The following is a 22,095-nucleotide window of genomic DNA, read 5'->3' as shown; positions in this document are numbered from 1 at the left end:
GGGTGGGGTTGTTCCAGTTGCAGTGGCGGTGGGAGTGGTGGCTGTGAAGGTCTCGGTGGAGGTGTGGGGGGAGCTGTGCTGGTTCCTATGGGAATGGGTGGGAGCGGGGGGAGGGCCTGTGCTGTGGCAGGTGGGGCTGTGCTGGTCCCTATGGGGGTGGGGGCCACGCTGTGGCAGATGGAGCTGTGCCGGTCCCTATGGGGGTGGGGGCCGTGCTGTGGCAGGTGGAGCTGTGCCGGTCCCTATGGGGGTGGGGGCCGTGCTGTGGCAGTTGGGGCTGTGCTGGTTTCTATGGGGGTGGGGGCCGTGCTGTGGCAGGTGGAGCTGTGCTGGTCCCTATGGGGGTGGGGGCCGTGCTGTGGCAGTTGGGGCTGTGCCGGTCCCTATGGGGCTGGGGGGGGGGCCGTGCTGTGGCAGTTGGGGCTGTGCTGGTTTCTATGGGGGTGGGGGCCGTGCTGTGGCAGGTGGAGCTGTGCTGGTCCCTATGGGGATGGGGGGGGCCGCGCTGTGGCAGTTGGGGCTGTGCCGGTCCCTATGGGGCTGGGGGGGGGGCCGTGCTGTGGCAGTTGGGGCTGTGCCAGTCCCTATGGGGGTGGGGGGGGCCGTGCTGTGGCAGTTGGGGCTGTGCCGGTCCCTATGGGGGTGGGGGGGGCCGCGCTGTGGCAGATGGAGCTGTGCCGGTCCCTATGGGGGGGGCGTGCTGTGGCAGATGGAGCTGTGCCGGTCCCTATGGGGCTGGGGGGGGGGCCGTGCTGTGGCAGTTGGGGCTGTGCTGGTCCCTGTGGGGGTGGGGGCCGCGCTGTGGCAGGTGGAGCTGTGCTGGTCCCTATGGGGGTGGGGGGGGCCGTGCTGTGGCAGATGGAGCTGTGCCAGTCCCTGTGGGGGTGGGGGGGCCGTGTTGTGGCAGTTGGGGCTGTGCTGGTTTCTATGGGGGGGGGGCCGTGCTGTGGCAGGTGGAGCTGTGTCGGTCCCTGTGGGGGGTGGGGCTGCGCTGTGGCAGGTGGAGCTGTGCCGGTCCCTATGGGGGTGGGGGGGCCGCGCTGTGGCAGGTGGGGCTGTGCTGGTTTCTATGGGGGTGGGGGGGGCCGCGCTGTGGCAGGTGGAGCTGTGCTGGTTCCTGAGGGGGGGAAGGTGCTAGTTCCTATGGGGGGGGGAGCTGTGCCAGTCCCTGTGGGGAGAATTGGGGGCAGTGCAAGTACCTCCGATGCCGCCTGTGGCTCTGTCCCGGGCCAGGCAGGGGGGAGCTCATCCCAGACGTGCTCCCTGTAATCAGCTTGGGGGGGCACAAGGCTCCGCTGGGAGGAGTTGTTGTGTCGTCTGACCCACATCCCAGTGTCTAACTGAGCCAATCAAGGGCGGCCCCGGGGGATTAGTGAGAAAATCCCATTGCCAAGTCGGTTGCCCCCGCCCCTGCAGAGTCTCAGCCCCAGCTGTGGGGGGGAGGGCAGGGGGCCAAGGGGTGCTGGGCGAGCCCAGTGCATGGACCCTTTCCTTGCTCTCCACACCCCCCCCCCCCGCACCCTTCAGGTGTCCCCGCTACCCCCAACACCTCTGCATGGCAAGGTTAATCTCTGCAGCTGTAATTAGCTGGGACTGCCTGTCAGTATAGGGCCCAGGGGAGCTGCAGGGCCTAGAATAGCTGCAGCCTCGACCAGCCCAGCCAGGACTCCCACGCTGAGCAGGGCTGGGCTGGGACACCACAGGCATGGGACACAGTCAGGGCTGGCCCCAATGCCATAGTGTGGTGCTAGGGGGTGCTGTGCTGCAGGGAGTGGGATGGGGCCCATCTCCCCTCCCAGTCAGTGCTGGTCCTAATGCCCCAATGCAGCTCTGAAATCTTCTCCCCCTTATGGCTTAAATTCAATTCACTGTCCTTCCCCACTCTCTGTCACAAACACACGTTCAGCTGTTAAACAGCCCCCTGCGCTCCACTCCAGAGGTGGCTGCATCTCAGGGCCGGGTGAAGGATCCTTGTATAGGGATCCCTGTGCCCGGGGTGGCTGCATCTCAGTGTGTGAGCTACGCACAGTAGTAGCATTTATATTTGTGATATCCTATTGCCACCGGGAGCCATTTATTGGGCTGAAATCGTGGGAAATCTGGGCCGATCAAATCTTTTTGCAGAAATCAGCCGCCTGAGGGCTGGGCTATGGAGCTTAACTGTGTCCCATATTCTCTGGGGGTGGTTCTGTGGCTGTGCCTGCTTCTCTGCACTGGAGGGATGAGCCTGAAGCTTGGGAGGGTAAGAAATCTGTGATGATCATAATTGTCAGCCCTGTGTCTCCATGGCTCAGGCCCGTGACTAGGCACTTGCCTAAGTCCCCCAGTGCTGGGGGATAGAAGATTACTTTTTAATCTGCATGAGTGCAGAGATTTTAGCATTATGTATCTCAGCCAGAACTGGTTCAGTTAGACTCTGGACACAGAGGGGCTGGTGTGCTGGCAATGTTATCAGTCCAATACTATCCTCCACCCTGCCACCCCTCTGCCCTGGTATCCCCTCCTCCCTGCTGCCCATTCGCCCTGGTATCCCCTGCTGCCCATCTGCCCTGGTACCCCCTGCTGCCCGTCCATCCTGGTATCCCCTCCTCCCTGCTGCCCATCTGCCCTGGTATCCCCTCCCCTCTGCCACTCATCCGCCCCCATCAGCTCCCAGTGGTGCAGAAGCAAGGGCAGAGAGGTGTGTTCCTCGAGGGGCTGTGAGTGGACTCCAGTGAGAAGTAGATCAAGGCAGCCCTCAGCCTGTCCACCCTGGTATCCCCTCCCCACTGCCACCCGTCCGTCCTTGTATCCCCTCCCCTCTGCCACTCATCCGCCCTAGTATCCCCTCCCCCTTCCTGCCAGTCGGCCCTGGTATCCCCTCCTCTCTGCCACCCCACATTAGAGCTGTGGGCTCATCCAGATAGGTCTTGTCACCCTGCACATGGGACCCCCCCGCATCAGCTCCCAGCGGTGCAGAAGCAAGGGCAGAGAGGTGTGTTCCTCGAGGGGCTGTGAATGGCCCCAGTGAGGAGTAGATCAAGCCAGCCCTCATCCTCCTGGCCCAGCAGTGCCCCACCACCACCATCGGGGTGTCCACATCTCTGTGGGTTGCTCCTTCCACTCCCTGGAGCTATCGGCTGCCATGTCTCCACATTGCCATCTGCACTGGCATGCTCGGCGTGGGATTGCTGGGGCTGGGGGGAGGGGAGAGAGACAGCCTCTGCCCACATACCAGCCCCCCATTGACTGCTCCCCTGAGCTAGCCAGTCCTGCTGCCCTGGGTCGAGTGCCCTCGAGAGGGAAAAAGCCCCATATCCCACTCCCTGGGCTGGGTACAGTCTATGGTGCAGGATGGTCCTTTGCCCTCTGCCAGGGATGTGTGAAGCCAGATGCTGCCACTGGCTTCACTCTCTCACCATTATGGCACAAGGGGGCAATTACTTGCTGCCCCCCTTGTCTTCCACTCTGTGACCCCCCAACCCTATTCTGCATAAGCAGGTCCAGGACAGTGGGGCACAAGATCCCTGGGGCATGCAGTCTGACCACAAGATGCCCCCCTCACCCTGTGCCAACATGCCCATTGCCTAGGCCTGCCGGAGGCATCTGTGCAGCTGCACCTCCTCTTCCCTGCAACCCACCAATGCCTTTGCCTTTGCCCCACACTGACCCCTTTTCTACAGGGGCAGATCTCTGTGGCCCATGCCCCCCAGGGTCCCTGCCAGGGGCTTATGGGCAGGGAGACCCCTGCTCTGCTTGGAGCCAGGCTGAGACCTATCAAACCCAGCTCCGGGGGACCTGCTGGAAGGGGAACAAGGGTTGGGGGGCTGGGAATGAGGCACCTGGTCCCCTCTATCTGACAACACTCCTGCAGTGAATCCAGCCCCCATCGGTGCCAGCAAGCCAGTCACCACCCACAGGAACCAGCCCTCAACTCCTTCCCAGACGCAGCTGCATCGGTCCCTAGAGTCACACTCAAGGTGTGTGTGCAACACATACCATGTGTGCCTGACTGCCCCACCTCAGGCTCTGGCCACATGGAAGATAACAACTTTCTACTGCTGCCTGCTACAGGCTGCAGTGTCTGCTGAGGGTCAGGGGTCACACCCTGTGGTACCCATGGGGCAATGACCCACAGAAAGCCACCCCCCAGAACTTTCCACCAGCCCCCCATGAGCCACAGACACCAGAGCAGACCAGGCACCTCACAGAGTCCTTTATTGGGGGCAGATTCCCATCCCCCTGACAGTTCATAGAATCATAGAATCAGAGAATATCAGGGTTGGAAGGGACCTCAGGAGGTTATTTAGTCCAACCCCCTGCTAAAGCAGGACCAACCCAAACTAAATCATCCCAGCCAGGGCTTTGTCAAGCCTGACCTTAAAAACCTCAAAGGAAGGAGATTCCACCATCTCCTTAGGTAACCCCATTCCAGTGCTTCACCACGCTCCTAGTGAAAAAGTTTTTCCTAATATCCAACCTAAACCTCCCTGACGGCAGTTGCTCAGAATCAGCCTCTTCCTGGGAACCCATTACCCAGGGAATGGCTCATGAGGCGGGAGGGCCCAGAGAGTGCCCCCCCTGGGAGCCCGGGGAGGGAGTCACTCCTGGCTGGGACACTGTCACCTTGCCACACCAGTGTGGCACACTGGCAAGGTGTGTGTGTGTGTGTGTGACTGCACAGGGGGCCAGCTGTGAGTGATTGTGTGTGTGTGACACTGTGCATGTGTGCAAACAGTGGTTAATTTGGGCCAGGGCTTGGCAGTGCCGAGCCCCAGCACCTCTGGGCTTGCTGCATCAGGTATGAATGTAAAAAATCGCTTGAGCCCCGGCACCTCTTTCATTACAAAGTAAGCACTGTGTGCAAGGTGTGTGGGTAAACGGAAGCGGGGGTGAGGACTGATGGGGGGAATGTGTGGACAGATAGGATGTGTGCGCCATGTGTGATGGGGGGTGTCTGTGTGTGCGATAGGGTGTGTGGTGTTGTGTGCCCTGATCTGTTGCTTGGGGCAGGGGTTTGAGTCCCACCTCCCCAGGGTTCAGCTGGGCCCTGTGTCTCCCATGCAGTGCTATGTCCCCATGTGAATGGCGGCACTAGGGGGAGGTATGGGCCAGTGCTGGGGCGGGGAGCACTAGGGAAGAAAGGCTGGAGTTGGGGGGGGCCACCATCTAGGCCCCAAACCATAGCCACTGCTGTTCCGTGCTGAGCTGCTGGGCTTCCCTCCCAGGCCCCCCGATGCCTCAGTCCCCAGGCGGTGATGGGTGGATTTCCAAATCCAGGGCATGTGCAAACCACCCAGAACCTGCAAACAGACCTGACGCAGGCTCAGGAAGGGGGGAGTGGCAGCTTCCCAGTGCCGGCTCAGGTCCCAGTGGCATTCAGTTCCGATCCAGCCCTCCCAAAGGGGGGTGGGATGCAGGGGGCGGGCGTGGGGCTGTTGTGCAGGACGGGGACTGTCACAGGGAGGGAGACGGGGGCCAGCAAAGGGATCTCCCCGTGGCTGACCCGAGGGCGGGGGGGGGCCACAGGAAGCCATGTCCACGATGCCCGCACAGCCCCTCACCCCGGCGTGAGTGTCTAGTCTGGGCTCAGGTCCCAGCCCCTGCTCAGGCCGCTTTGGGCACTGTGGGGTGGCGGAGAGGGAGGGCCCTGGCTGGGCGCGGGACTCCCCGGGGGGGCAGCGGGCGGGGGAGCAGGGCCCTGCGGCGGGCACGCAGGCTCTGCTTGCGCAGCATGTAGCGGGAGTACTGCACCTCAGGCATGGCCAGCTTGAGGCAGCGCTCCTCGGGGGGGGCACCTGAGCCAGGCACGGCCGGAGGCAGGTCATAGCCCACGATGTCCACCTTGGAGCTGGGCTGCCAAGGCCGCAGCTCCTTGTTCTTGATCTGCGTGGCGGGGCGCAGCTGGGGCCGCCCCCCGAAGCAGCGGCGCAGCAGCTGGTCGCAGGCCCGGCGCAGCGCTCGCACCTCCGCCGCCACGCACTCCCGCCCCGCCTGCGCCACCTTGCGCCAGAAGGTGGCGTTGAAGTGGTCGTAGAGCTGGGCGTCCAGCCCGTTCCAGGTGCGGATGCGGGCGGCCAGCACCTCCGAGCTGACGTTGCCCTTGGACCGGGGGCCACGCATGTTGAGCTTGACGTAGAGCATGTCCTCCAGGTCCCAGGAGAGCAGATGGCGCAGCAGCACCAGCGACTCGTCAAAGTACTCGGCGATCATCACCAGCGAGAAGACCTCCTCCACCTGGCGGATGAAGCCGGGCAGGTAGGCGGGGTCGGCGGGGCTGTGGTCGTTGTCCCCGCCCAGGTCGTAGAGCAGGGTGTTGTGGGCGTACATGGAGAACTTCTCCTGGGGGCGGTAGAAGGCCAGCGGGTTGGCCAGGAAGGCGTCCATGGAGCCGTTGGGCACCCGCTTGAAGGCGGAGCAGTACTGGTTGTAGTAGGTGAAGAGTGACTCGAACATGGCCACGGGCTCACGCAGGATGGTGACGTAGAGCGTGTCGTTGGGCATGAGGCGGCGCAGCTCCTGGCGCTGGAAGCGCAGGTGGCTGGCGATGATGCGGGGGGGCAGGGTGTGCGGATGCACGAAGCGGGCGGAGAAGTTGCGGGGGTAGCAGAACTGGTGGTCGCAGGCGTGGTGGGGCAGCGCCACCGTCACGTCGTGCTGCTCGGCGAAGCGGAAAAGGATGTTCTGCACCGTGGTGCCCGCTGTCTTGTGGGTCTTCAGGAAGGCCACCGAGGTGTGCTTGGGGCGGGGCGAGGGGGCTGTGGGGCAGCCTGGGGAGGAAGGCTTGGGGGACCTGCTGGGGAGAGGGGGGGTCAGAGCGAGGGGCATGGCCAGCCCAGCACTCCCCTGGACTCCTGCCCTGATCAGCCCAATGGGCCCATTCCTTTCCTCCCCATGTCCCAGCCCCACATGCCCATCTGCCCCCGCCCCTAGCCCCATGCCCACTAGCTCTGCCCCTGAACCATCCCACCCTGTCCCACTATCCATGCCCCACTCCACCCACCCCTGCCCCCATTCCCTAGCCCTGTCCCCACAGTCCCACTTGACGTGCCCCCTGCCCCATCCCCTAGCTCTACCCCCCTCCGTGCTCCAGTCCTTCTTCTACCCCACTCCCGCATGACCCCCATCCTCCAGCCCTGCCCCTCCCCCTCCCTTGCTCTGTACCAGTTGAGGTGCGTGCTCTGGTGGATGAGCAGGCTCAGGGTGCTGAGCGCCAGCAGCAGCAGCAGCAGGGCCTTCTTGCGGGACATCATCTTGAGGGCGCAGTGCAGAGGAGGGAGGGCGTAGGGCATGGTGGGTGCTGGCTCCCCCCTACCTGGGCCCCATCCAGCTGGGCACCTCCCTCGTCATGGAGCCACCGGGCGGGCAGCTGGGCCAGCCTCACGCCGGGGAGGCCTGGGGGAAGAGGGACAGGTGAAATGTGGGCATGCCCACTTCTCACATTCACGCCCCCCCACCCTGCCCCTTTGGGCCACTCACAACCAGCCCATGCCCCTTTTCACAGGCACGCCTGGTCCCCTTTGCACACCACCGCTTCACACTCCTGCACTCACACTGACCCTCAAGCCCACCTGTGCATGCGTCCTGGGACACAGGATGTTCCAGGCTATGGTCCCCATCTCATAAACGGGACTGACGTTCTTGGGCCCTGCATGTAGCTGTGTTCAAATGCATGTTGTTGAAACGAGCCCACCTCAGCGCGTGAGCCAGGTCGCTCTGCATGACGGCTCTGTCCCCAGCATTATTTACCGCCCTGCCAATCTGTGTGCCATGGGCGCACGTTACCAGCACTGAGCTGGCATTTCCTTCCAGACTATTGCATAGCGCCAGGCCTAGAACCCCTCACTGCAGACCCCACTAGAAGCAGCCCCATTGGCTGACAATCCCCCATTGAGCTCTATCAGTTAGACAGTTTTAAATCTAGTTAATAGGGGCTTGCGACTGCGCTCTTCAGGGTCCAAGACACATTTCAGGGCAGACTCCAGAGGGAGCAAAAGTCCACGGAGTTTATTGAGGCAGCTCCCCACATCCTCCCTGGGCAGGGGATCCCAACGATCCCCACGAGGCCCTGCAGACCTGGCCCAGGCACCACAGACAGCCCGATAGTCATTTTGGACTAAAGCAAAGAAATAATCCCAAACCCAAAAGTTCTGTGCCAGACCTAGCGTCTTCTGGAGGACTCTGGCAATCAACAGTCTCAGCAGAGGGGCTGGGCTGGGCCTCTCCCCAGGAAGCAAAGGAAAGGAGATCTGTTCTCCACCCTGATCAGCCAGCTACTGAGCTGTTCTCCAGTGCCCTCCCCTCCTAACTTTACCTGACAGCGGGTGTCTGTGTAATGGGGTGGGGCTCAGTGGGTCCATAGCGCCTCATTAACCCTTGCTAACCACGTCTACACTACAAAGTTTGGTCGGCACAAGTTGCATGGGCGCATAGTCGCCAAAGTGTGTATACTGCTCGTGTGCATGCACACTTGGCTGCTTGTGTTGGAGTTGCATGTACCCACCAGGAATGCTTGTGCCAATGCAAAGTGCAGTGCACTGCGGGCAGGTACCGCAGTGCGCCATGCGCCACCGTCCCATGCAATGCCCGTGAGGGAATTTTCAGTGTGTGCTATGGGATACAGGCGACTTACTGAGGGATCTCTGGGTAGTGAGGTTTAGTTCCCAGCATGCAACTTCCTCCATCCCATAATACCATCCACAGCCCATCATTTTTGCACCTTTAATTTTTTTTAATCCCACAAACCCATGTGAATTTCTCCGTGTCCACCGTTTCTGACGGAAGCACGGCGCCCTCACAGCTCTGCACAGTCCTCCTGTATCTGCAGACCTGCAGGAAGTAACGCAACAGTGGGAAACATACAGTTTTATTTGAGGACAGTTAGCTGAAGGACATAGCAAAGAACAATTCCAGGTTGTTGGTAGCATTCACGGAGCAGCTGCAGATGGTGGAGCGCCGCTTCTGGGCCTGAAAAACGAGCCCTGGCTGGTTTGATCACATCATAATGCAGGTTTGAGATGATGACCAGTGGCTGCAAAAGTTTCGGATGCAAAAGACCACATTCCTGGACCTGTGTGCCGAGCTTGCCCCAGCCCTCTAGCGCATGGACAGCTGAGTGAGAGCTGTACGGCCAGTAGAGAAGCCAGCATTGATTGCACTTTGGAAATCTGCAATGCCAAATTGCTACTGATCAGTGGGAAATCATTTTGAAGTTGAAAAATCCACCGTGGGGGCCATTGTCATGCAAGAGCACAGGGCCGTTAATCGTCTCCTGCTAGGAAGGTCTGTGACTAGGTAATGTGCAGGACATAGCAGCTGGATTTGCAGCAATGGGGTTCCCGAACTATGGTGGCATGATAGACGGCAAGCATATCCCTATTTTGGCCCCAGCCTGCCTTGCCACAGAGAACATCAACAGAAAGGGCTACATTTCCATGGTTATGCAAGCGCTGGTGGATTCCCCAGGGATGCTTGACTCACATCAGGGTGGCCTGGTCAGAGGAGGTGCATGATGCTCGCATCCTTAAAAACACAGGCCTGTTCAGAAAGCTGCAAGCAGAGACCTTCTGTCCTGACCGGGGGATTACTATTGGTGATATGGAAATGCCAGTGGTGATTTGAGCGGACCCAGCCTACCCCTTGCTCCTCTGGCTCATGAAGCCGTCTGCTGGCCACTTCGACAACACCACGGAAAGATTCAGCAGGTGCAGAATGACAACTGAATGTGCTTTTGGTGGACTGAAGGGACACTGGTGGTGTTTACTCACTGGATTGGCTCTCCAGGAGAAAAATATCCCACTGGCTGTAGCTGCCTGCTGTGTGCTGTGTAATATCTGTGAGACAAAGTGGGAAAAGCTGCCACCAGGGCAGAGGTGGAGCAGCTGTCTGCCGAGTTTCAACAGCCAGACACGAGGGCCACTACCATTGCTCCAGGTGGAACGATGTGGTTGAGGGAGGCTTTGGAACGGGAGGGTTCTGTGCTGGCCCAGGAGCTGCGGGCGCTGCTGGGAATCAGGTCGCACTTGCTGCACATCTGTAAATATGACTGGTTTCCTGCGCTGCTGAGTGGTGTGGTGCTTGCTGTACATTGACAAGTACAGTGTGCTGTGAGTACCACCGTGCATTCTGCCGTACGTGCTGGGCACAAAGAAAGAGAACTTTATTCTCCATAAATAGAAATTTATTGAGTGGCAAAAACACTGCAGAAAAACAACGTCAAGACAGGCATCGCCATACAGATTTTAAACATAAATTAATGGAATGGGACTTTGAAATTGAAAAGGCAGCAAATATTTCTGTCCATTTCAGTGCACAGAAGTAGCCCACAGGTCAGTGTGTGTGGAGGTGGGGTTTCCCTTGCAGTCCCCTGCCCTGGAGCGGTAGGGGTAAGGGTGCGGCCCATGATGCCGAGTGCTATGTCAGGACGGCATTGGGAGCAGCTGGCATGGAGTTCTCCAAGGACTGCAAAGGGTGAGGAGTTTGGGATTTTTGGACCTGCAGGTCAACAAGGTCTGCAGCATCTGGGTTTGCTGCCTGAGATGACCCATTATGTCCTGGTGCTTCTCCCGTTTCCTCTCTCCTTTTCCACATTGTCTGCCATGTTGGCCCTCCACTCCAGGCCCTTTGTTCATGGTCCGATGCAGCACTGGCTGGCAGGAGCTTGCTGAATATGTCCTCCCTAGTCCTCCTCTTTCTCCTCCTTATTAGGGTGAGGTGTTCTGCAGGTGTGTGTGCGGGTCAAGTCCACAACGGCAGCAGCTGCTGATAGAAAGACAGATGTATCACTGGCTTTACCGTCACAATGCAAAGAGAAAGTTACATTTCAAAACTCCCTTGCCTTATTCCCATAAAAACTTTAAATACGACGTGCTCGTTGACATGCCAGCTTTGGAGTGCCCCTGCACAGCACCACTCTCCAGCCCCAGCCACGAATGTGGCCCACCAGGGGCGAGTGGAGGAGAAGGAATTTTGGTTGCATAGAACAGTCACATTTCAGTCCCTATTCCATGGGTACGGGTATAGGGCAGTGGCACTGGGTATTGGCACTACATCCCACGGGCGCTGGTGATTTTAGCTGATATCTCACTCCTGAGGGTAGCAAAGCCACAGAGAGCTCAGCTGCTGCTGGTTTCAGAAACTGAGATGGATGGGCCTATTGGTTGGTGTGGTGGAAGTCGGGCAAGGAACTAAAGCCAGTGGTCAGAGCCAGAATCAGGAGTTAAGAGCCGGGCTGGAGCTGGAGCAGGGCTGGAGCAGGCTAAGGCCTGTGGAGTCTGTCACCACTCTCAGGCCGGGGAGAGTTCCAAGCCATGAAGTGATACTGGGCAGACTGAGCTGCTGTTTCTCCTGTGAGGGTTATAACCCTGCTCTGAGAGCCACCAGACCAGTGCCTGGCTTGTGGATTGGCTGGAACCTAGCTCAGGAGTGACTCAACACTGCTTGTGGCTTAATCAGGCTCTAGCTCATCATCTCACATCACCCCCCAGTCACCGGGGCATACACTTCCCAGTCCACAAAGTACACAAGTCATCATTAGAGGAGCTTAGAATCCAGCATCTGTCTCACCAGGTATCTTCCTGCCCCCGAACCATGATGGGGGTGGGGGTGGTTGTGTGCATCCAGGAAAAGAGTTGGCCACCTATTTCTTTAACAAGGAAACATGGAATGCTGGATGTATCTTCATGGCACGGGGCAAGTGGATGAAGGCCACTGGGTTGATCTGCTGGATGATCAAAATGGGCCAAGGTAATGGTGGTCTAGTTTCCTTGAGGAGGTATCCAAGTGTTGAATCAAGAGCCATATCTTGTTTCTGACTGATAAGGGAGGAGGGTCCTGTTGATGGAGGACAGTGTATCATTTGTAGTTGTCCTTGGCTGACTTTAAGTGTGATTTTAATTCCTCTTGAAAGTGGTGGAGGTGTTGAACCAAAATCAGAGGCCGTGGGGACATGGGAGATTGGTGGGACGGATGGATGGAATCAAGGGTGGAAGCTACAATTGGCAGAGAAGGGTTTTTGGCAGGTTGATCTGTGACTGGTGTTACTATAAGCAAATTCAATGAAAGGTAAAAGTTGGAACCAACCATCTTGATGGTAGTTGATAAAGCAGCAGAGTTATTGTTCTGGAAGCACTGGATATCATGGATGCTCTTGGGTGTAACCCAAGTTGAAATTGCAGAGAGTTTTCTGTGATCCATACTTATTCCATTGGGAAAAAAAATATAACCCAAGAAATCCACAGAGGTGCCACTGAATTCACATTTCTCAGATTTCCCATACAGACTGTTTGCTTAAAGACGTTCGAGTATTAACCAGGCATGCTGGTCATGCAGGGTTTGGTCCTCTGAAAAAATAAGAATGTTGTCTGGGTAGATTACAACAAACTTGTGCAGAACAACACTGAAGATATCATTAACCAAGTGCTGGAATGTGGCAGGGGCATTACAGAGACCAAAAGGCATGACAAGGTACTCAAAATGTCCATACCACGTATGAAAGGCTGTTTTCCATTCATTGCCCTCTTGGATGCAGACCAGGTTATAGGTTCTGCTTAGCCAAGCCAACCCTCTCCTGTAGTTCACTGATCAACAGCAAAGGATATTTATTCTTGACGGTGATATTGTTCAGCACTTGATAGTTTACACAAAGGCACAGGGTACCATCCTTTTGCTTGACAACCGGGGCTGGGGCCTTGGCAGGAGACACAGAAGGACAGATATAATTATTTGCTAGATTTTTCATTGAGGTGTTCCCACAGGGCTGTGAGTTCAGGTTCTGACAAAGCATAAATTTGCCTGAAGGGGATTTTGGCCCCTGGCAGGAGTTCTATGGAGTAGTCGTGAGGCCTATGTGGGGCTAGGGCATTATTGTTTCTTTTATTGACTATGTCCACAAAGTTCTAGTATTTCACAGGAATTGGCGAGTTATCCTCACTCAGAGCCCGCTGTGAGCAGAAAATGGTGGCCTTGCCCAGATAGTGTCTAGTGTCTTCAACACCAGGTTGGACTAGACACCAATGCTGATAAAAATCAGACCCGAACTGCACTTCTCGTGCTCCCCGGGAAATGTCTGGATTGTGGAGGGAGAGCCAGGGGATGACAAGCATGATCGAGAAGTGAGGTGAGTCAATCAGGTTGAACTGCAGGGTTTCCTGGTGGCCTTGGATTGCAGCCCAAAGCGGTGGAGCCTCCTAGATGACCAGGCCCAAGGACAGCAAGCTGCCATGAATTGCTTCCACTACAGGGGAGCTTCCTTTGCACTGGCACTGGTTTGTTTTAATAAAGCCAGTGTCCATGAAATTACTAGACGTTCCTGAGAGTCCAGCTCGCTTTGGGCGTAGCCAGGGCCCAGGTTGACACTTGATCTGGAGGCGGGATTGGCCGTTGTCCGCGATGGTTAGGGTACACATTAGGGAAGCAGAGGGAGTCTGCTCAGGGAACCTGATGTTGCCATTCTGTCCAGCCACATCCCCTCTAGTGAGGGTGATCCCTCCCGTCTTCCTGGACTAGCCATAGAACAGGACTTGAGGGGGCAGCTGGTGGCAAAGTAGCCTCATTCCCCACAGTACAGGCAGAGGCCATTTGAACAACGATATTTCTTCTCTCGATCTGAGTTGCCTACATGTCACTTCGACCTGCGTGGGTTTGGGTCCAGCAATTGCCTGGAGGGTGAGCGGTGGGAATAGGGCTGGTTAGGCAGGGATGGGCGTATGCCTTCCTTTTTTCCTGCCATCACTCAAACAGTTGATGGTCAATCTGGATACACAACTCAAGGTAGAGGTGCAAATGCAGTGGGGGGGGGTCAAGTTCATCTTTAATCTCATCACTGAGGCCTAGGTAGAAATGGTAAATCTGCACCACTTCGTTCCCAGCCGTGTCAGTGACCAGGTGTTGGAAACGGGTGGTGTCGGCTGTGATCGGTCGGGGCCCTTGTCTGAGTAACTGCAGGGCGGTTTTGGCAGAATGGGCATGGGCTGGGTCATCAGATGTGAGCAAAAAGACACCAACGAGTTCATCAAAGTTGTAGAGAATCAAATCTCCCCACTCCAGGAGTGTGACACCCAGTCTAATGCTTTGTCTGTCGATAAGCTGATGACCCCTACCTTGGTTTGGTCGTTCAGGTACATTTAACACAATAGGAGCAACAGGAGACGTTGTTGAGATGCCCCTGAAACATCTGATGGTCCCCATCAAACTGCTCTGATAGCAGGATCTTGGGGCATACAACTTGGGCTGGCTGAGCTAATGATGTGGGGGGTCCAGGACCACTGGGACCTGCAAGTGCAGGAAGATATTTTCCCACTGTAGCTGGGCCACTTGGTTCTGGAGACCTTGAACTAGCTCTGAAATCTCTGGGCACTCCTGCCACTGAGATGTCATTCTGACTGCAAGGGGCTCCTGTGGGCATAGAAGAGGCCAGGCACCATCTTTAAATTTAAACAGCATAAGGAAAAATGCATGCATACACTTACCCGAGGTCCCTTCCCCTGGATTGGGTTTGTGTGTGCTCAACTGGTGGGATTGGCTAGATGGTGGTGGAGTCTCTAACAGGTCCTGGCTCATGGCATGGCTGGAGCCCCCCAGCTACGTCTACCCCTCGTCTTCCTCCTCCCCGCTGTTCCTAGCAGGAGTCTCTGTCTCAGGCTCCTCCAAGGTACCCACAGTGGTCTGCAGGGTACTGGTGTGGTCTCCATGAGGTATGTCATGCAGCTTGTTGGGAAAGCAGCAGGACTGGGCCTCAGCAGCAGATCGATGGCTGTGCTTCCCGGCCTCGTGTGTGCTTGCTGCAATTGATTTTCACGTGGCACGGCTACTGATCCCGGCCGTACCCCTTTGCCTGCAGCCCCCGTTCAATCTTTTCATAGATGTCCACTGTTCTACAGCTAATCCATAGCTGTGCCCGCACAGCCTCTTCTCCCATGGGCCCAAGAGAGCCAATCCCTCCTGTCTACTCCAGCAGGGCATGTCTAGTGCCTGGAACCAGCATGGTCAGGAGGGCAGTTGCACACAACAAGGGAGAGCTGCTAGGTGTGCTTCCCAAACTGGGCAATCAGGAAAAAGCATATCAAAAATACAAAGGTGGGGGGCTTAAAGGAGTGCTTCTGCTCTCCGTGACCCCTGAGCTGTGGAATTCATAATCGTGACCACCCCATGGTCACTGTTGCAGGGAGTAGCCATTGTAGGACAGCTGCTGGAGGACTGCTAGGGTCGACACAGGTCACACATTGACCTCATTAGGTCAGCCCTGGCTCCACAGCATTCAGAGAGGTGGTTGCACCGGGTCACTGTTGCGGGGTGCCTACCTCAGCTAGAGACAAATTTCACTATAGCCTTTTCACAGATAGATTGACACAAGGCAGCTTACGTCAGCCTTACTTTGTAGTATAGGCCGGGCCCCAGTGTGGAGCTGGCATACCCTATCACAGGGCTGCAGCGTTTTTGTATTATAGCAGAGCAGTGGCTTTGCTATAGTTAAGACCAACTTTCTGTTTTAATCTTGACTGTTCTAAGTGCTCAAAAACCTGTACAGTTACTTGGGTTGCCTTTAAATTTGGTGTGTCTTATGGGGGTTCAGGGTCGGGTCAGTGATCCAAATTGGGGGCCATTTGGCCAATGGGTTCCTGAGGTACAGCCCCTCTCCAAACAGTGTTTCTTAAAGTTGACCCATTCTGCCTGCATTTTTTTTGCACACAGATAGAGATCAAACCAGGGCTCATGCTCTCCAAAACTCGAGGGTTACCCAACAGAGTGCATGGCACCCACCAGCCCTTTGGGGAAAGTCAGATTACAACATTGTTTGAAAAAGAGTTTGCTTCTCCAGTTAGGCATGCTCCAAGCAGTTCCAAGGTGCAGGGAGCTGCCCCATGGATTACACTGAGCATGTACAGATAGGAATTGACAGGGTTTCTAGTTGGATAGCTCAAGCAGATAAGCAGCGATCCTTTGAACCTGACTCACTGAGACAAATATGCCAAGGCGTGCCCTGGCAGGTATACAAATTTTATTAAAGCTAATGTTAAAAGATTATATAATACACAGGTTAAGAAAAGAGTGTCTGTAGATCTGGGTATAGTGCTTAGATTATCCACAAATATACAAAGTTTGTTTTAAAAGTCATAAGATACATATGGTGCATAATCAGCACTAACCCAAATTTAGGTGAATGAATTTAACAATACAGTTTAGATATTAGCAGCCAAGTATTTGGGTACATCACTCATAAAAAGTTAAACAGAGAGTTGGTTGTGGAAAGCGCATATAGCAACGAGTGAAGATTGTCCCTCAGTAATTGAGAATTTAGGGTAGGTTGTCCATTAGAAAATACAATCCATCAAGGAAGTATTTCAGTTACTTTCCCTACTGCACTTTGCATCAGCACTCCAGCTTATCCCTCCTGATATTGCCAATGTCTGGTGATGTGTTCTAGGTAGATGTCCTTCGACCACCTGATGGCATCCGATACCATGAGTTGCCACATCAGCTGAGTGTAGCATTGACTGATTCCACATTCTCTAAGCACTCGCTCGTTACTGGGGTCCCATGTGCCCACGGCTCCAACGATCAGGGTGTGAGTTTGAACCTCTTAGCCCCTAGCTGTCAGCTGTAGCCCCAAGGTGTCAGCCGAGGGGCATATTTCTCCAGCTTTTGAGATCAGGCATCGTGGAAGGCCAGGGTCCTGTTTTCAAAGGGAACTGTGACGTCTACCATGATGATCTGCACAATCTACATCTGCATCCAATCATCTTCTCAATTGTTGACTGAAGGGGTCATATGTGGTCTCTGCCAAAAGCTAGTAGCTAGCTGGTTGTCAAGGTTATCGCAGGATGTTTGTATGGGAAGCATTTTTCGAGTTATGTAACTTGTCGAATATTGGTTTCCAAAACTGGGGGAGGTGAAACATGTCACCTGAGGCGGGGTGGGTCTCCCAGCTGACTCAATCAACACTCAGAATAACTGACATTCTTCAACTCAGTGCAGCCCTGTTTTACAGTCTGGGGCTGATGTAGACATGAGCATTGACAAAGGCCTGGGACTGGAGAGAAGGAAAGAGGGCACAAATTGTTATCTATTCGGAGGCCACATTCTGCCAGTGGGAGTGTCTCATGAAAAGTGAGTCCCAGCTCCCTGGACTGGACAAGCACGGTAAAGACTTACCATTGGGTGAGAAATACCTTGTTAGACAGGAAAGTCACTTGTTAATAAGACTAGGCTAGAGATTGTACTTTATATGTTTCAGAGTAACAGCCGTGTTAGTCTGTATTCGCAAAAAGAAAAGGAGTACTTGTGGCACCTTAGAGACTAACCAATTTATTTGAGCATAAGCTTTCGTGAGCTACAGCTCACTTCATCGGATGCATACTGTGGAAAATACAGAAAATGTTTTTATACACACAAACCATGAAAAAATGGGTGTTTATCACTACAAAAGGTTTTCTCTTCCCCCACCCCACTCTTCTGCTGAGGAAAGTGATCACTTTAGATAAGCTATTACCAGCAGGAGAGTGGGGTGGGGGGAGAGAAAACCTTTTGTCGTGATAAACGCCCATTTTTTCATGGTTTGTGTGTATAAAAACATCTTCTGTATTTTCCACAGTATGCATCCGATGAAGTGAGCTGTAGCTCACGAAAGCTTATGCTCAAATAAATTGGTTAGTCTCTAAGGTGCCACAAGTACTCCTTTTCTTTTTGTACTTTATATGTTTCTTTTCCCTTATGTTTCCAAATCCTTCTACTCGCTTTTATTTGAATCTTTAACTCAAGCTGTGTGTAGTGGTGAGGCGGTTGTCCCTCCCATCTGGGTCAGAGGGAGGACACACTGCCTCACTCTGTCATTGGGGTCTCCGCCTAGTATCAGGGCAATTAGCTTAGGCGTTAGCGTCCCTATCGGTTCTACGGGCTGTGCAGTCCAACTGTCTAGGGCCCTTGGACCCTTCAAGTGGGGGCTGCGCCCACCTTAGTCTATGGCCTTGGGGCCCTTGGGGCAGGGGCCCAGGCCAACACCAGCATTAAGTAGCTCCAAGCCCTCCAGCCCAGGGCAGGGACACGCCAGTAGTCAACTAACTCTGGCCTCTTGGTTCAGAGACAGAGCGAATCCACTAGGCAGTCAGCTCTGGTCTCTGGTTGCAGAGACAGAGCAAACCCAGTAGTCAAGTAGTTCTGGGCTCTTGTAGCAGAGCCAGAGAAAACTCCAGGGGCCGGGGGTTCTAGCTCCAGCGGACAACCGACGGGCAGAGGCCACTTGCCCTGGCGAGGGGAGGCTGCCATCCCAAGGGGTGGGGTGGCAGGTGGGGTCCGGGTCCACCCTACTCCACTGGACCCCAACCCAGAGCCCTAACAGTGACGGAGTGGTCTACCACCAGGTCAGCGGGGGTCCCAACCACAACACGCTGGCAGTGCCTCAGGCAAAGCTGCAGCCAGACTAAGGTCAGCTGCCCCTGGGCCACTTCCTCCCCTCAGAGTAGGTGGCCAGTGGCAGTCCCGGCAGGTCTGTGGCAGAAGCAGGTTCCGCGGCGGGCGGGGCACTGCTGGATTCAGCAGCAGAAGCAGTGGGCGGGAGCAAGCTGGGTCCATCTGCCTCCTACAGTGCTTCCGCTCCAACTGAGCAGGAGGCGACCCTGCCTTTTATACTCCCTATCCCGGTGACACACTTCTAGCAGGAGGAGCGAGGCAGGCCTGGCTCCGCCCACTCGGGCATGAAGGGTGGCTCCTCCTCTGGGTTGGAGGGAAGTCACACCACCTCACTACACGGTGATAATGAATGTCAATTTGGCTTTACTGTAGACACGTCTGAGTGCCTTGTGCTAAGGCCAGTGTGGAACTGAGGTGAAATTGGTAAACAGGGGTTCACTGGCTCCATGGAGGCAGCAGATTGGTGTACATTACCGGCGTCCAGAAGACATGGGACCAGGCACTGGAGTGTAACAAAGTGGGGTGTGTATGTTACTAGCCTGCAGAGACAGAGAGAGCAGGGCTCGCAGAGCCCAGAGCGGAGAACTTGTGTGATCCACGGCTGGCCAAGTTGAGAGGATTTCCCCTGTGGGCACAGACAAGGCTCTCTCATGCTGTAAGCAGGTGCTAGTGATTCACCTCGGAGAACCCCAAAAAGTGTCACAGTCACCCACAAGTGTCAGTTAAAGTCCCACCTTAGGCAGCAAGCTGGAAAAGGTCAGGAGGTGTATTGCTGAAATCTGCCTCTGTCCGGTATGTTTAAAATTATTGTTAATAATAATCACTCTGGCTAAGATTATATCAACTGTGACTTTGTGTGACCTCCGTGACATTTTCCACTTCAGCCCCAGGGCAGTGTGGCTGGAGGTGTTAGCCAGTGGGGGCCCTGCAGCTCTGAGCACCTGTGGGCAGCGGAGGCCTTGACAGCTCTCAGCTGCCATGGGGGGACCCGGAGCTCCCAGTCACCGTGGGGGGAACCTGCAGCTCTGAGCCTCTGCAGGCAGTGGGGGGACCCCGCAGCTCTGAGCTGCCGTGGGCAGTGAAGGGATCCCAGAACTCTCAGCTGCCACAGGCGGCAGGGGGACCCCGGAGCTCCTAGCTGCCATCCCTGGAGCCCCAAGCTGGGGTCCGACAGCTCCAGGCCACTGCGGGCATCTGGGGGACCCCAGAACTCCCAGCCGCAGCAGTGGTGGGTGCTGCACCTCCTCCCCCCATCCACCCCTGCAGCAGGGCTGGGGCTCATCTCCTTTTCATAGACTCATAGGACTGGAAGGGACCTCGGGAGGTCACCTAGTCCAGTGGTTTTCAAACTGCGGGTTGAGACCCAGTACTGGGTGGCGGAATGAAAGGCACTGGTTCGTGGCGGCTCTGGTCAGCACCGCCGAACAGGCCGTTAAAAGTCCCATTGGCATTGCTGCCTGGCTAAGGCAGGCTAGTGCCTACCTGTTCTGACACCGCGCTGCGCCCCAGAAGCAGCCAGCAGCAGGTCCAGCTCCTAGGTGGGGAGGGCCCGCCCGGAGCACTGGCTCCGCACTCCCATTGGCCGGGAACTGGCCAATGGGAGCTGGGGGTGTGTGCCTGCGGGCGAGAGTCGCAAGGAGCCGCTTGCGCACCTCTGCCAAGGAGCCAGACCTGCTGCTGGCCGCTTCCGGGGCACAGCGTAGTCTGCGGTGCCAGGACAGGCAGGAAGCCTGCCTTAGCACCCCCGCTGCGCCACTGACTGGGGGCCACCCGAGGTAAGCCCGCTCCCCAATCCCCTGCCCCAGCCCTGAGCCCACCCAAACCCGAAGCCCCTTTCTGCACCCCAAACCCTTCATCCCTGGCCCCACCCCAGAGTCTGAACCCCCAGCCCAGAGCCCTGACCGCATCCTGCACCCCAACCCCCTGCCCTAGCCCAGAGCCCCCTCTCACACCCTGAACCCCTCATTCCCGGCCCCACTTCACAGCTCTCACCCCTGCACTCCAACCCTCTGCCCCAGCTCTGAGCCCCTCCCAAACCCCTCATCCCCAGCTCCGCTGGGTCGCAGGCATCAACAATTTTCTTCAACTGGATTGCCAGAAAAAAAGTTTGAAAACTACTGATCTAGTCCAGTCCCCTGGGCTCATGGCAGGACTAAGTATTATCTAGACCATCCCTGACAGGTGTTTGTCCAACCTGCTCTTAAAAATCCCCAATGATGGAGATTCCACAACCTCTCTAGGCAATTTATTCCAGTGCTTAACCACCCTGACAGTTAGGAAGTTTTTCCTAATGTCCAACCTAAACCACCCTTGCTGCAATTTAAGGCTATTGCTTCTTGCCCTATCCTCAGAGGTTAAGAAGAACAATTTTTCTCCCTCCTCCTTGTAACAATCTTTTATGTACTTGAAAACTGTTATCATGTCCCCCCTCAGTCTTCTCTTCTCCAGACTAAACAAACCCAATTTTTTCAATCTTCCTTCATAGGTCATGTCTTCTAGACCTTTAATCATTTTTGTTGCTCTTCTCTGGACTTTCACCAATTTGTTCACATCTTTCCTGAAATGTGTCGCCCAGAACTGGACACAATACTCCAGTTGAGGCGTAATCAGCACGGAGTAGAGCGGAAGAATTACTTCTTGTGTCTTGTTTACAACACTCCTGCTAATACATCCCAAAATGATGTTTGCTTTTTTTGCAACAGCGTTACACTGTTGACTCATATTTAGCTTGTGGTCCACTATGACCCCCACATCCCTTTCCGCAGTACTCCTTCTTAGGCAGTCATTTCCCATTTTGTATGTGTGCAACTGATTGTTCCTTCTTAAGTGGAGTACTTTGCATTTGTCCTTATTGAATTTCATCCTATTTACTTCAGACCATTTCTCCAGTTTGTCCAGATCATTTTGAATTTTTTGAATTTTAATCCTATCCTCCAAAGCACTTGCAACCCTTCCCAGCTTCATATCATCCGCAAATTTTATAAGTGTACTCTCTATGCCATGATCTAAATCATCAATGAAGATATTGAACAGAACCGGGCCCAGGACCAATCCTTGCGGGACCACCCCACTCGTTATACCCTTCCAGCATGACTGTGAACCACTGATAACTACTCTCTGGGAACGGTTTTCCACCAGTTATGCACCCACCTTATAGCAGCTCCATCTAGTTTGCATTTCCCTAGTTTGTTTATGAGAAGGTCATGCAAGACAGTATCAAAAGCTTTAATAAGCTTTTAAGTCAAGATATACCACATCTACCACTTCCCCCCTCTCCACAAGGCTTGTTACCCTGTCAAAGAAAGCTATCAGGTTGGTTTGACATGATTTGTTCTTGACAAATCCACACTGACTGTTACTTATCACCTTATTATCTTCTAGATGTTTGCAAACTGATTGCTTCATTATTTGCTCCATTATCTTTTTGTGTACAGAAGTTAAGCTGACTGCTCTGTAATTTCCCGGGTTGTCCTTATTTCCCTTTTTATAGATTGGCACTATATTTGCCCTTTTCCAGTCTTCTGGAATCTCTCCCATCCTCCATGACTTTTCAAAGATAATCGCTAATGGCTGAGATCTCTCCTCAGTCAGCTCCTGGAGTATTCTAGGATACATTTCAAGAGGCCCTGGTGACTTGAAGATATCTAACTTGTCTAAGTAATTTTTAAGTTGTTCGTTCCCATTTTAGCCTCTGACCCTACCTCATTTTCA

At 55.1% G+C, this 22,095-nt stretch overlaps 1 protein-coding gene across 2 annotated transcripts in view; it reads right to left on the bottom strand.

Annotated features, from left to right (window-relative positions):
- Nucleotides 1–4,204: 4,204 nt before the first annotated feature.
- Nucleotides 4,205–22,095, bottom strand: part of GAL3ST3 (galactose-3-O-sulfotransferase 3) — a 39,564-nt gene continuing 21,673 nt past the window's right edge. Inside the window, exons 2-3 of one of the 2 annotated variants that reach the window (XM_074957820.1) lie at nt 7,144–7,374; nt 4,205–6,775 (exon numbers count right to left, since the gene is read on the bottom strand). In XM_074957820.1, the coding sequence (XP_074813921.1) occupies nt 5,587–6,775; nt 7,144–7,271 (1,317 nt within the window). In that variant the 5' untranslated portion in view covers nt 7,272–7,374 and the 3' untranslated portion in view covers nt 4,205–5,586. The remainder of the gene's footprint in view (nt 6,776–7,143; nt 7,375–22,095) is intronic. The other variant, XM_074957821.1, reaches the window with a different exon arrangement.

Source organism: Natator depressus, chromosome 7, assembly GCF_965152275.1.
Source record: "Natator depressus isolate rNatDep1 chromosome 7, rNatDep2.hap1, whole genome shotgun sequence".
Taxonomy (NCBI): domain Eukaryota; kingdom Metazoa; phylum Chordata; order Testudines; family Cheloniidae; genus Natator; species Natator depressus.
Note: the sequence above shows the minus strand (reverse complement) of the source record. Positions and strands in the feature narration are given on the sequence as shown.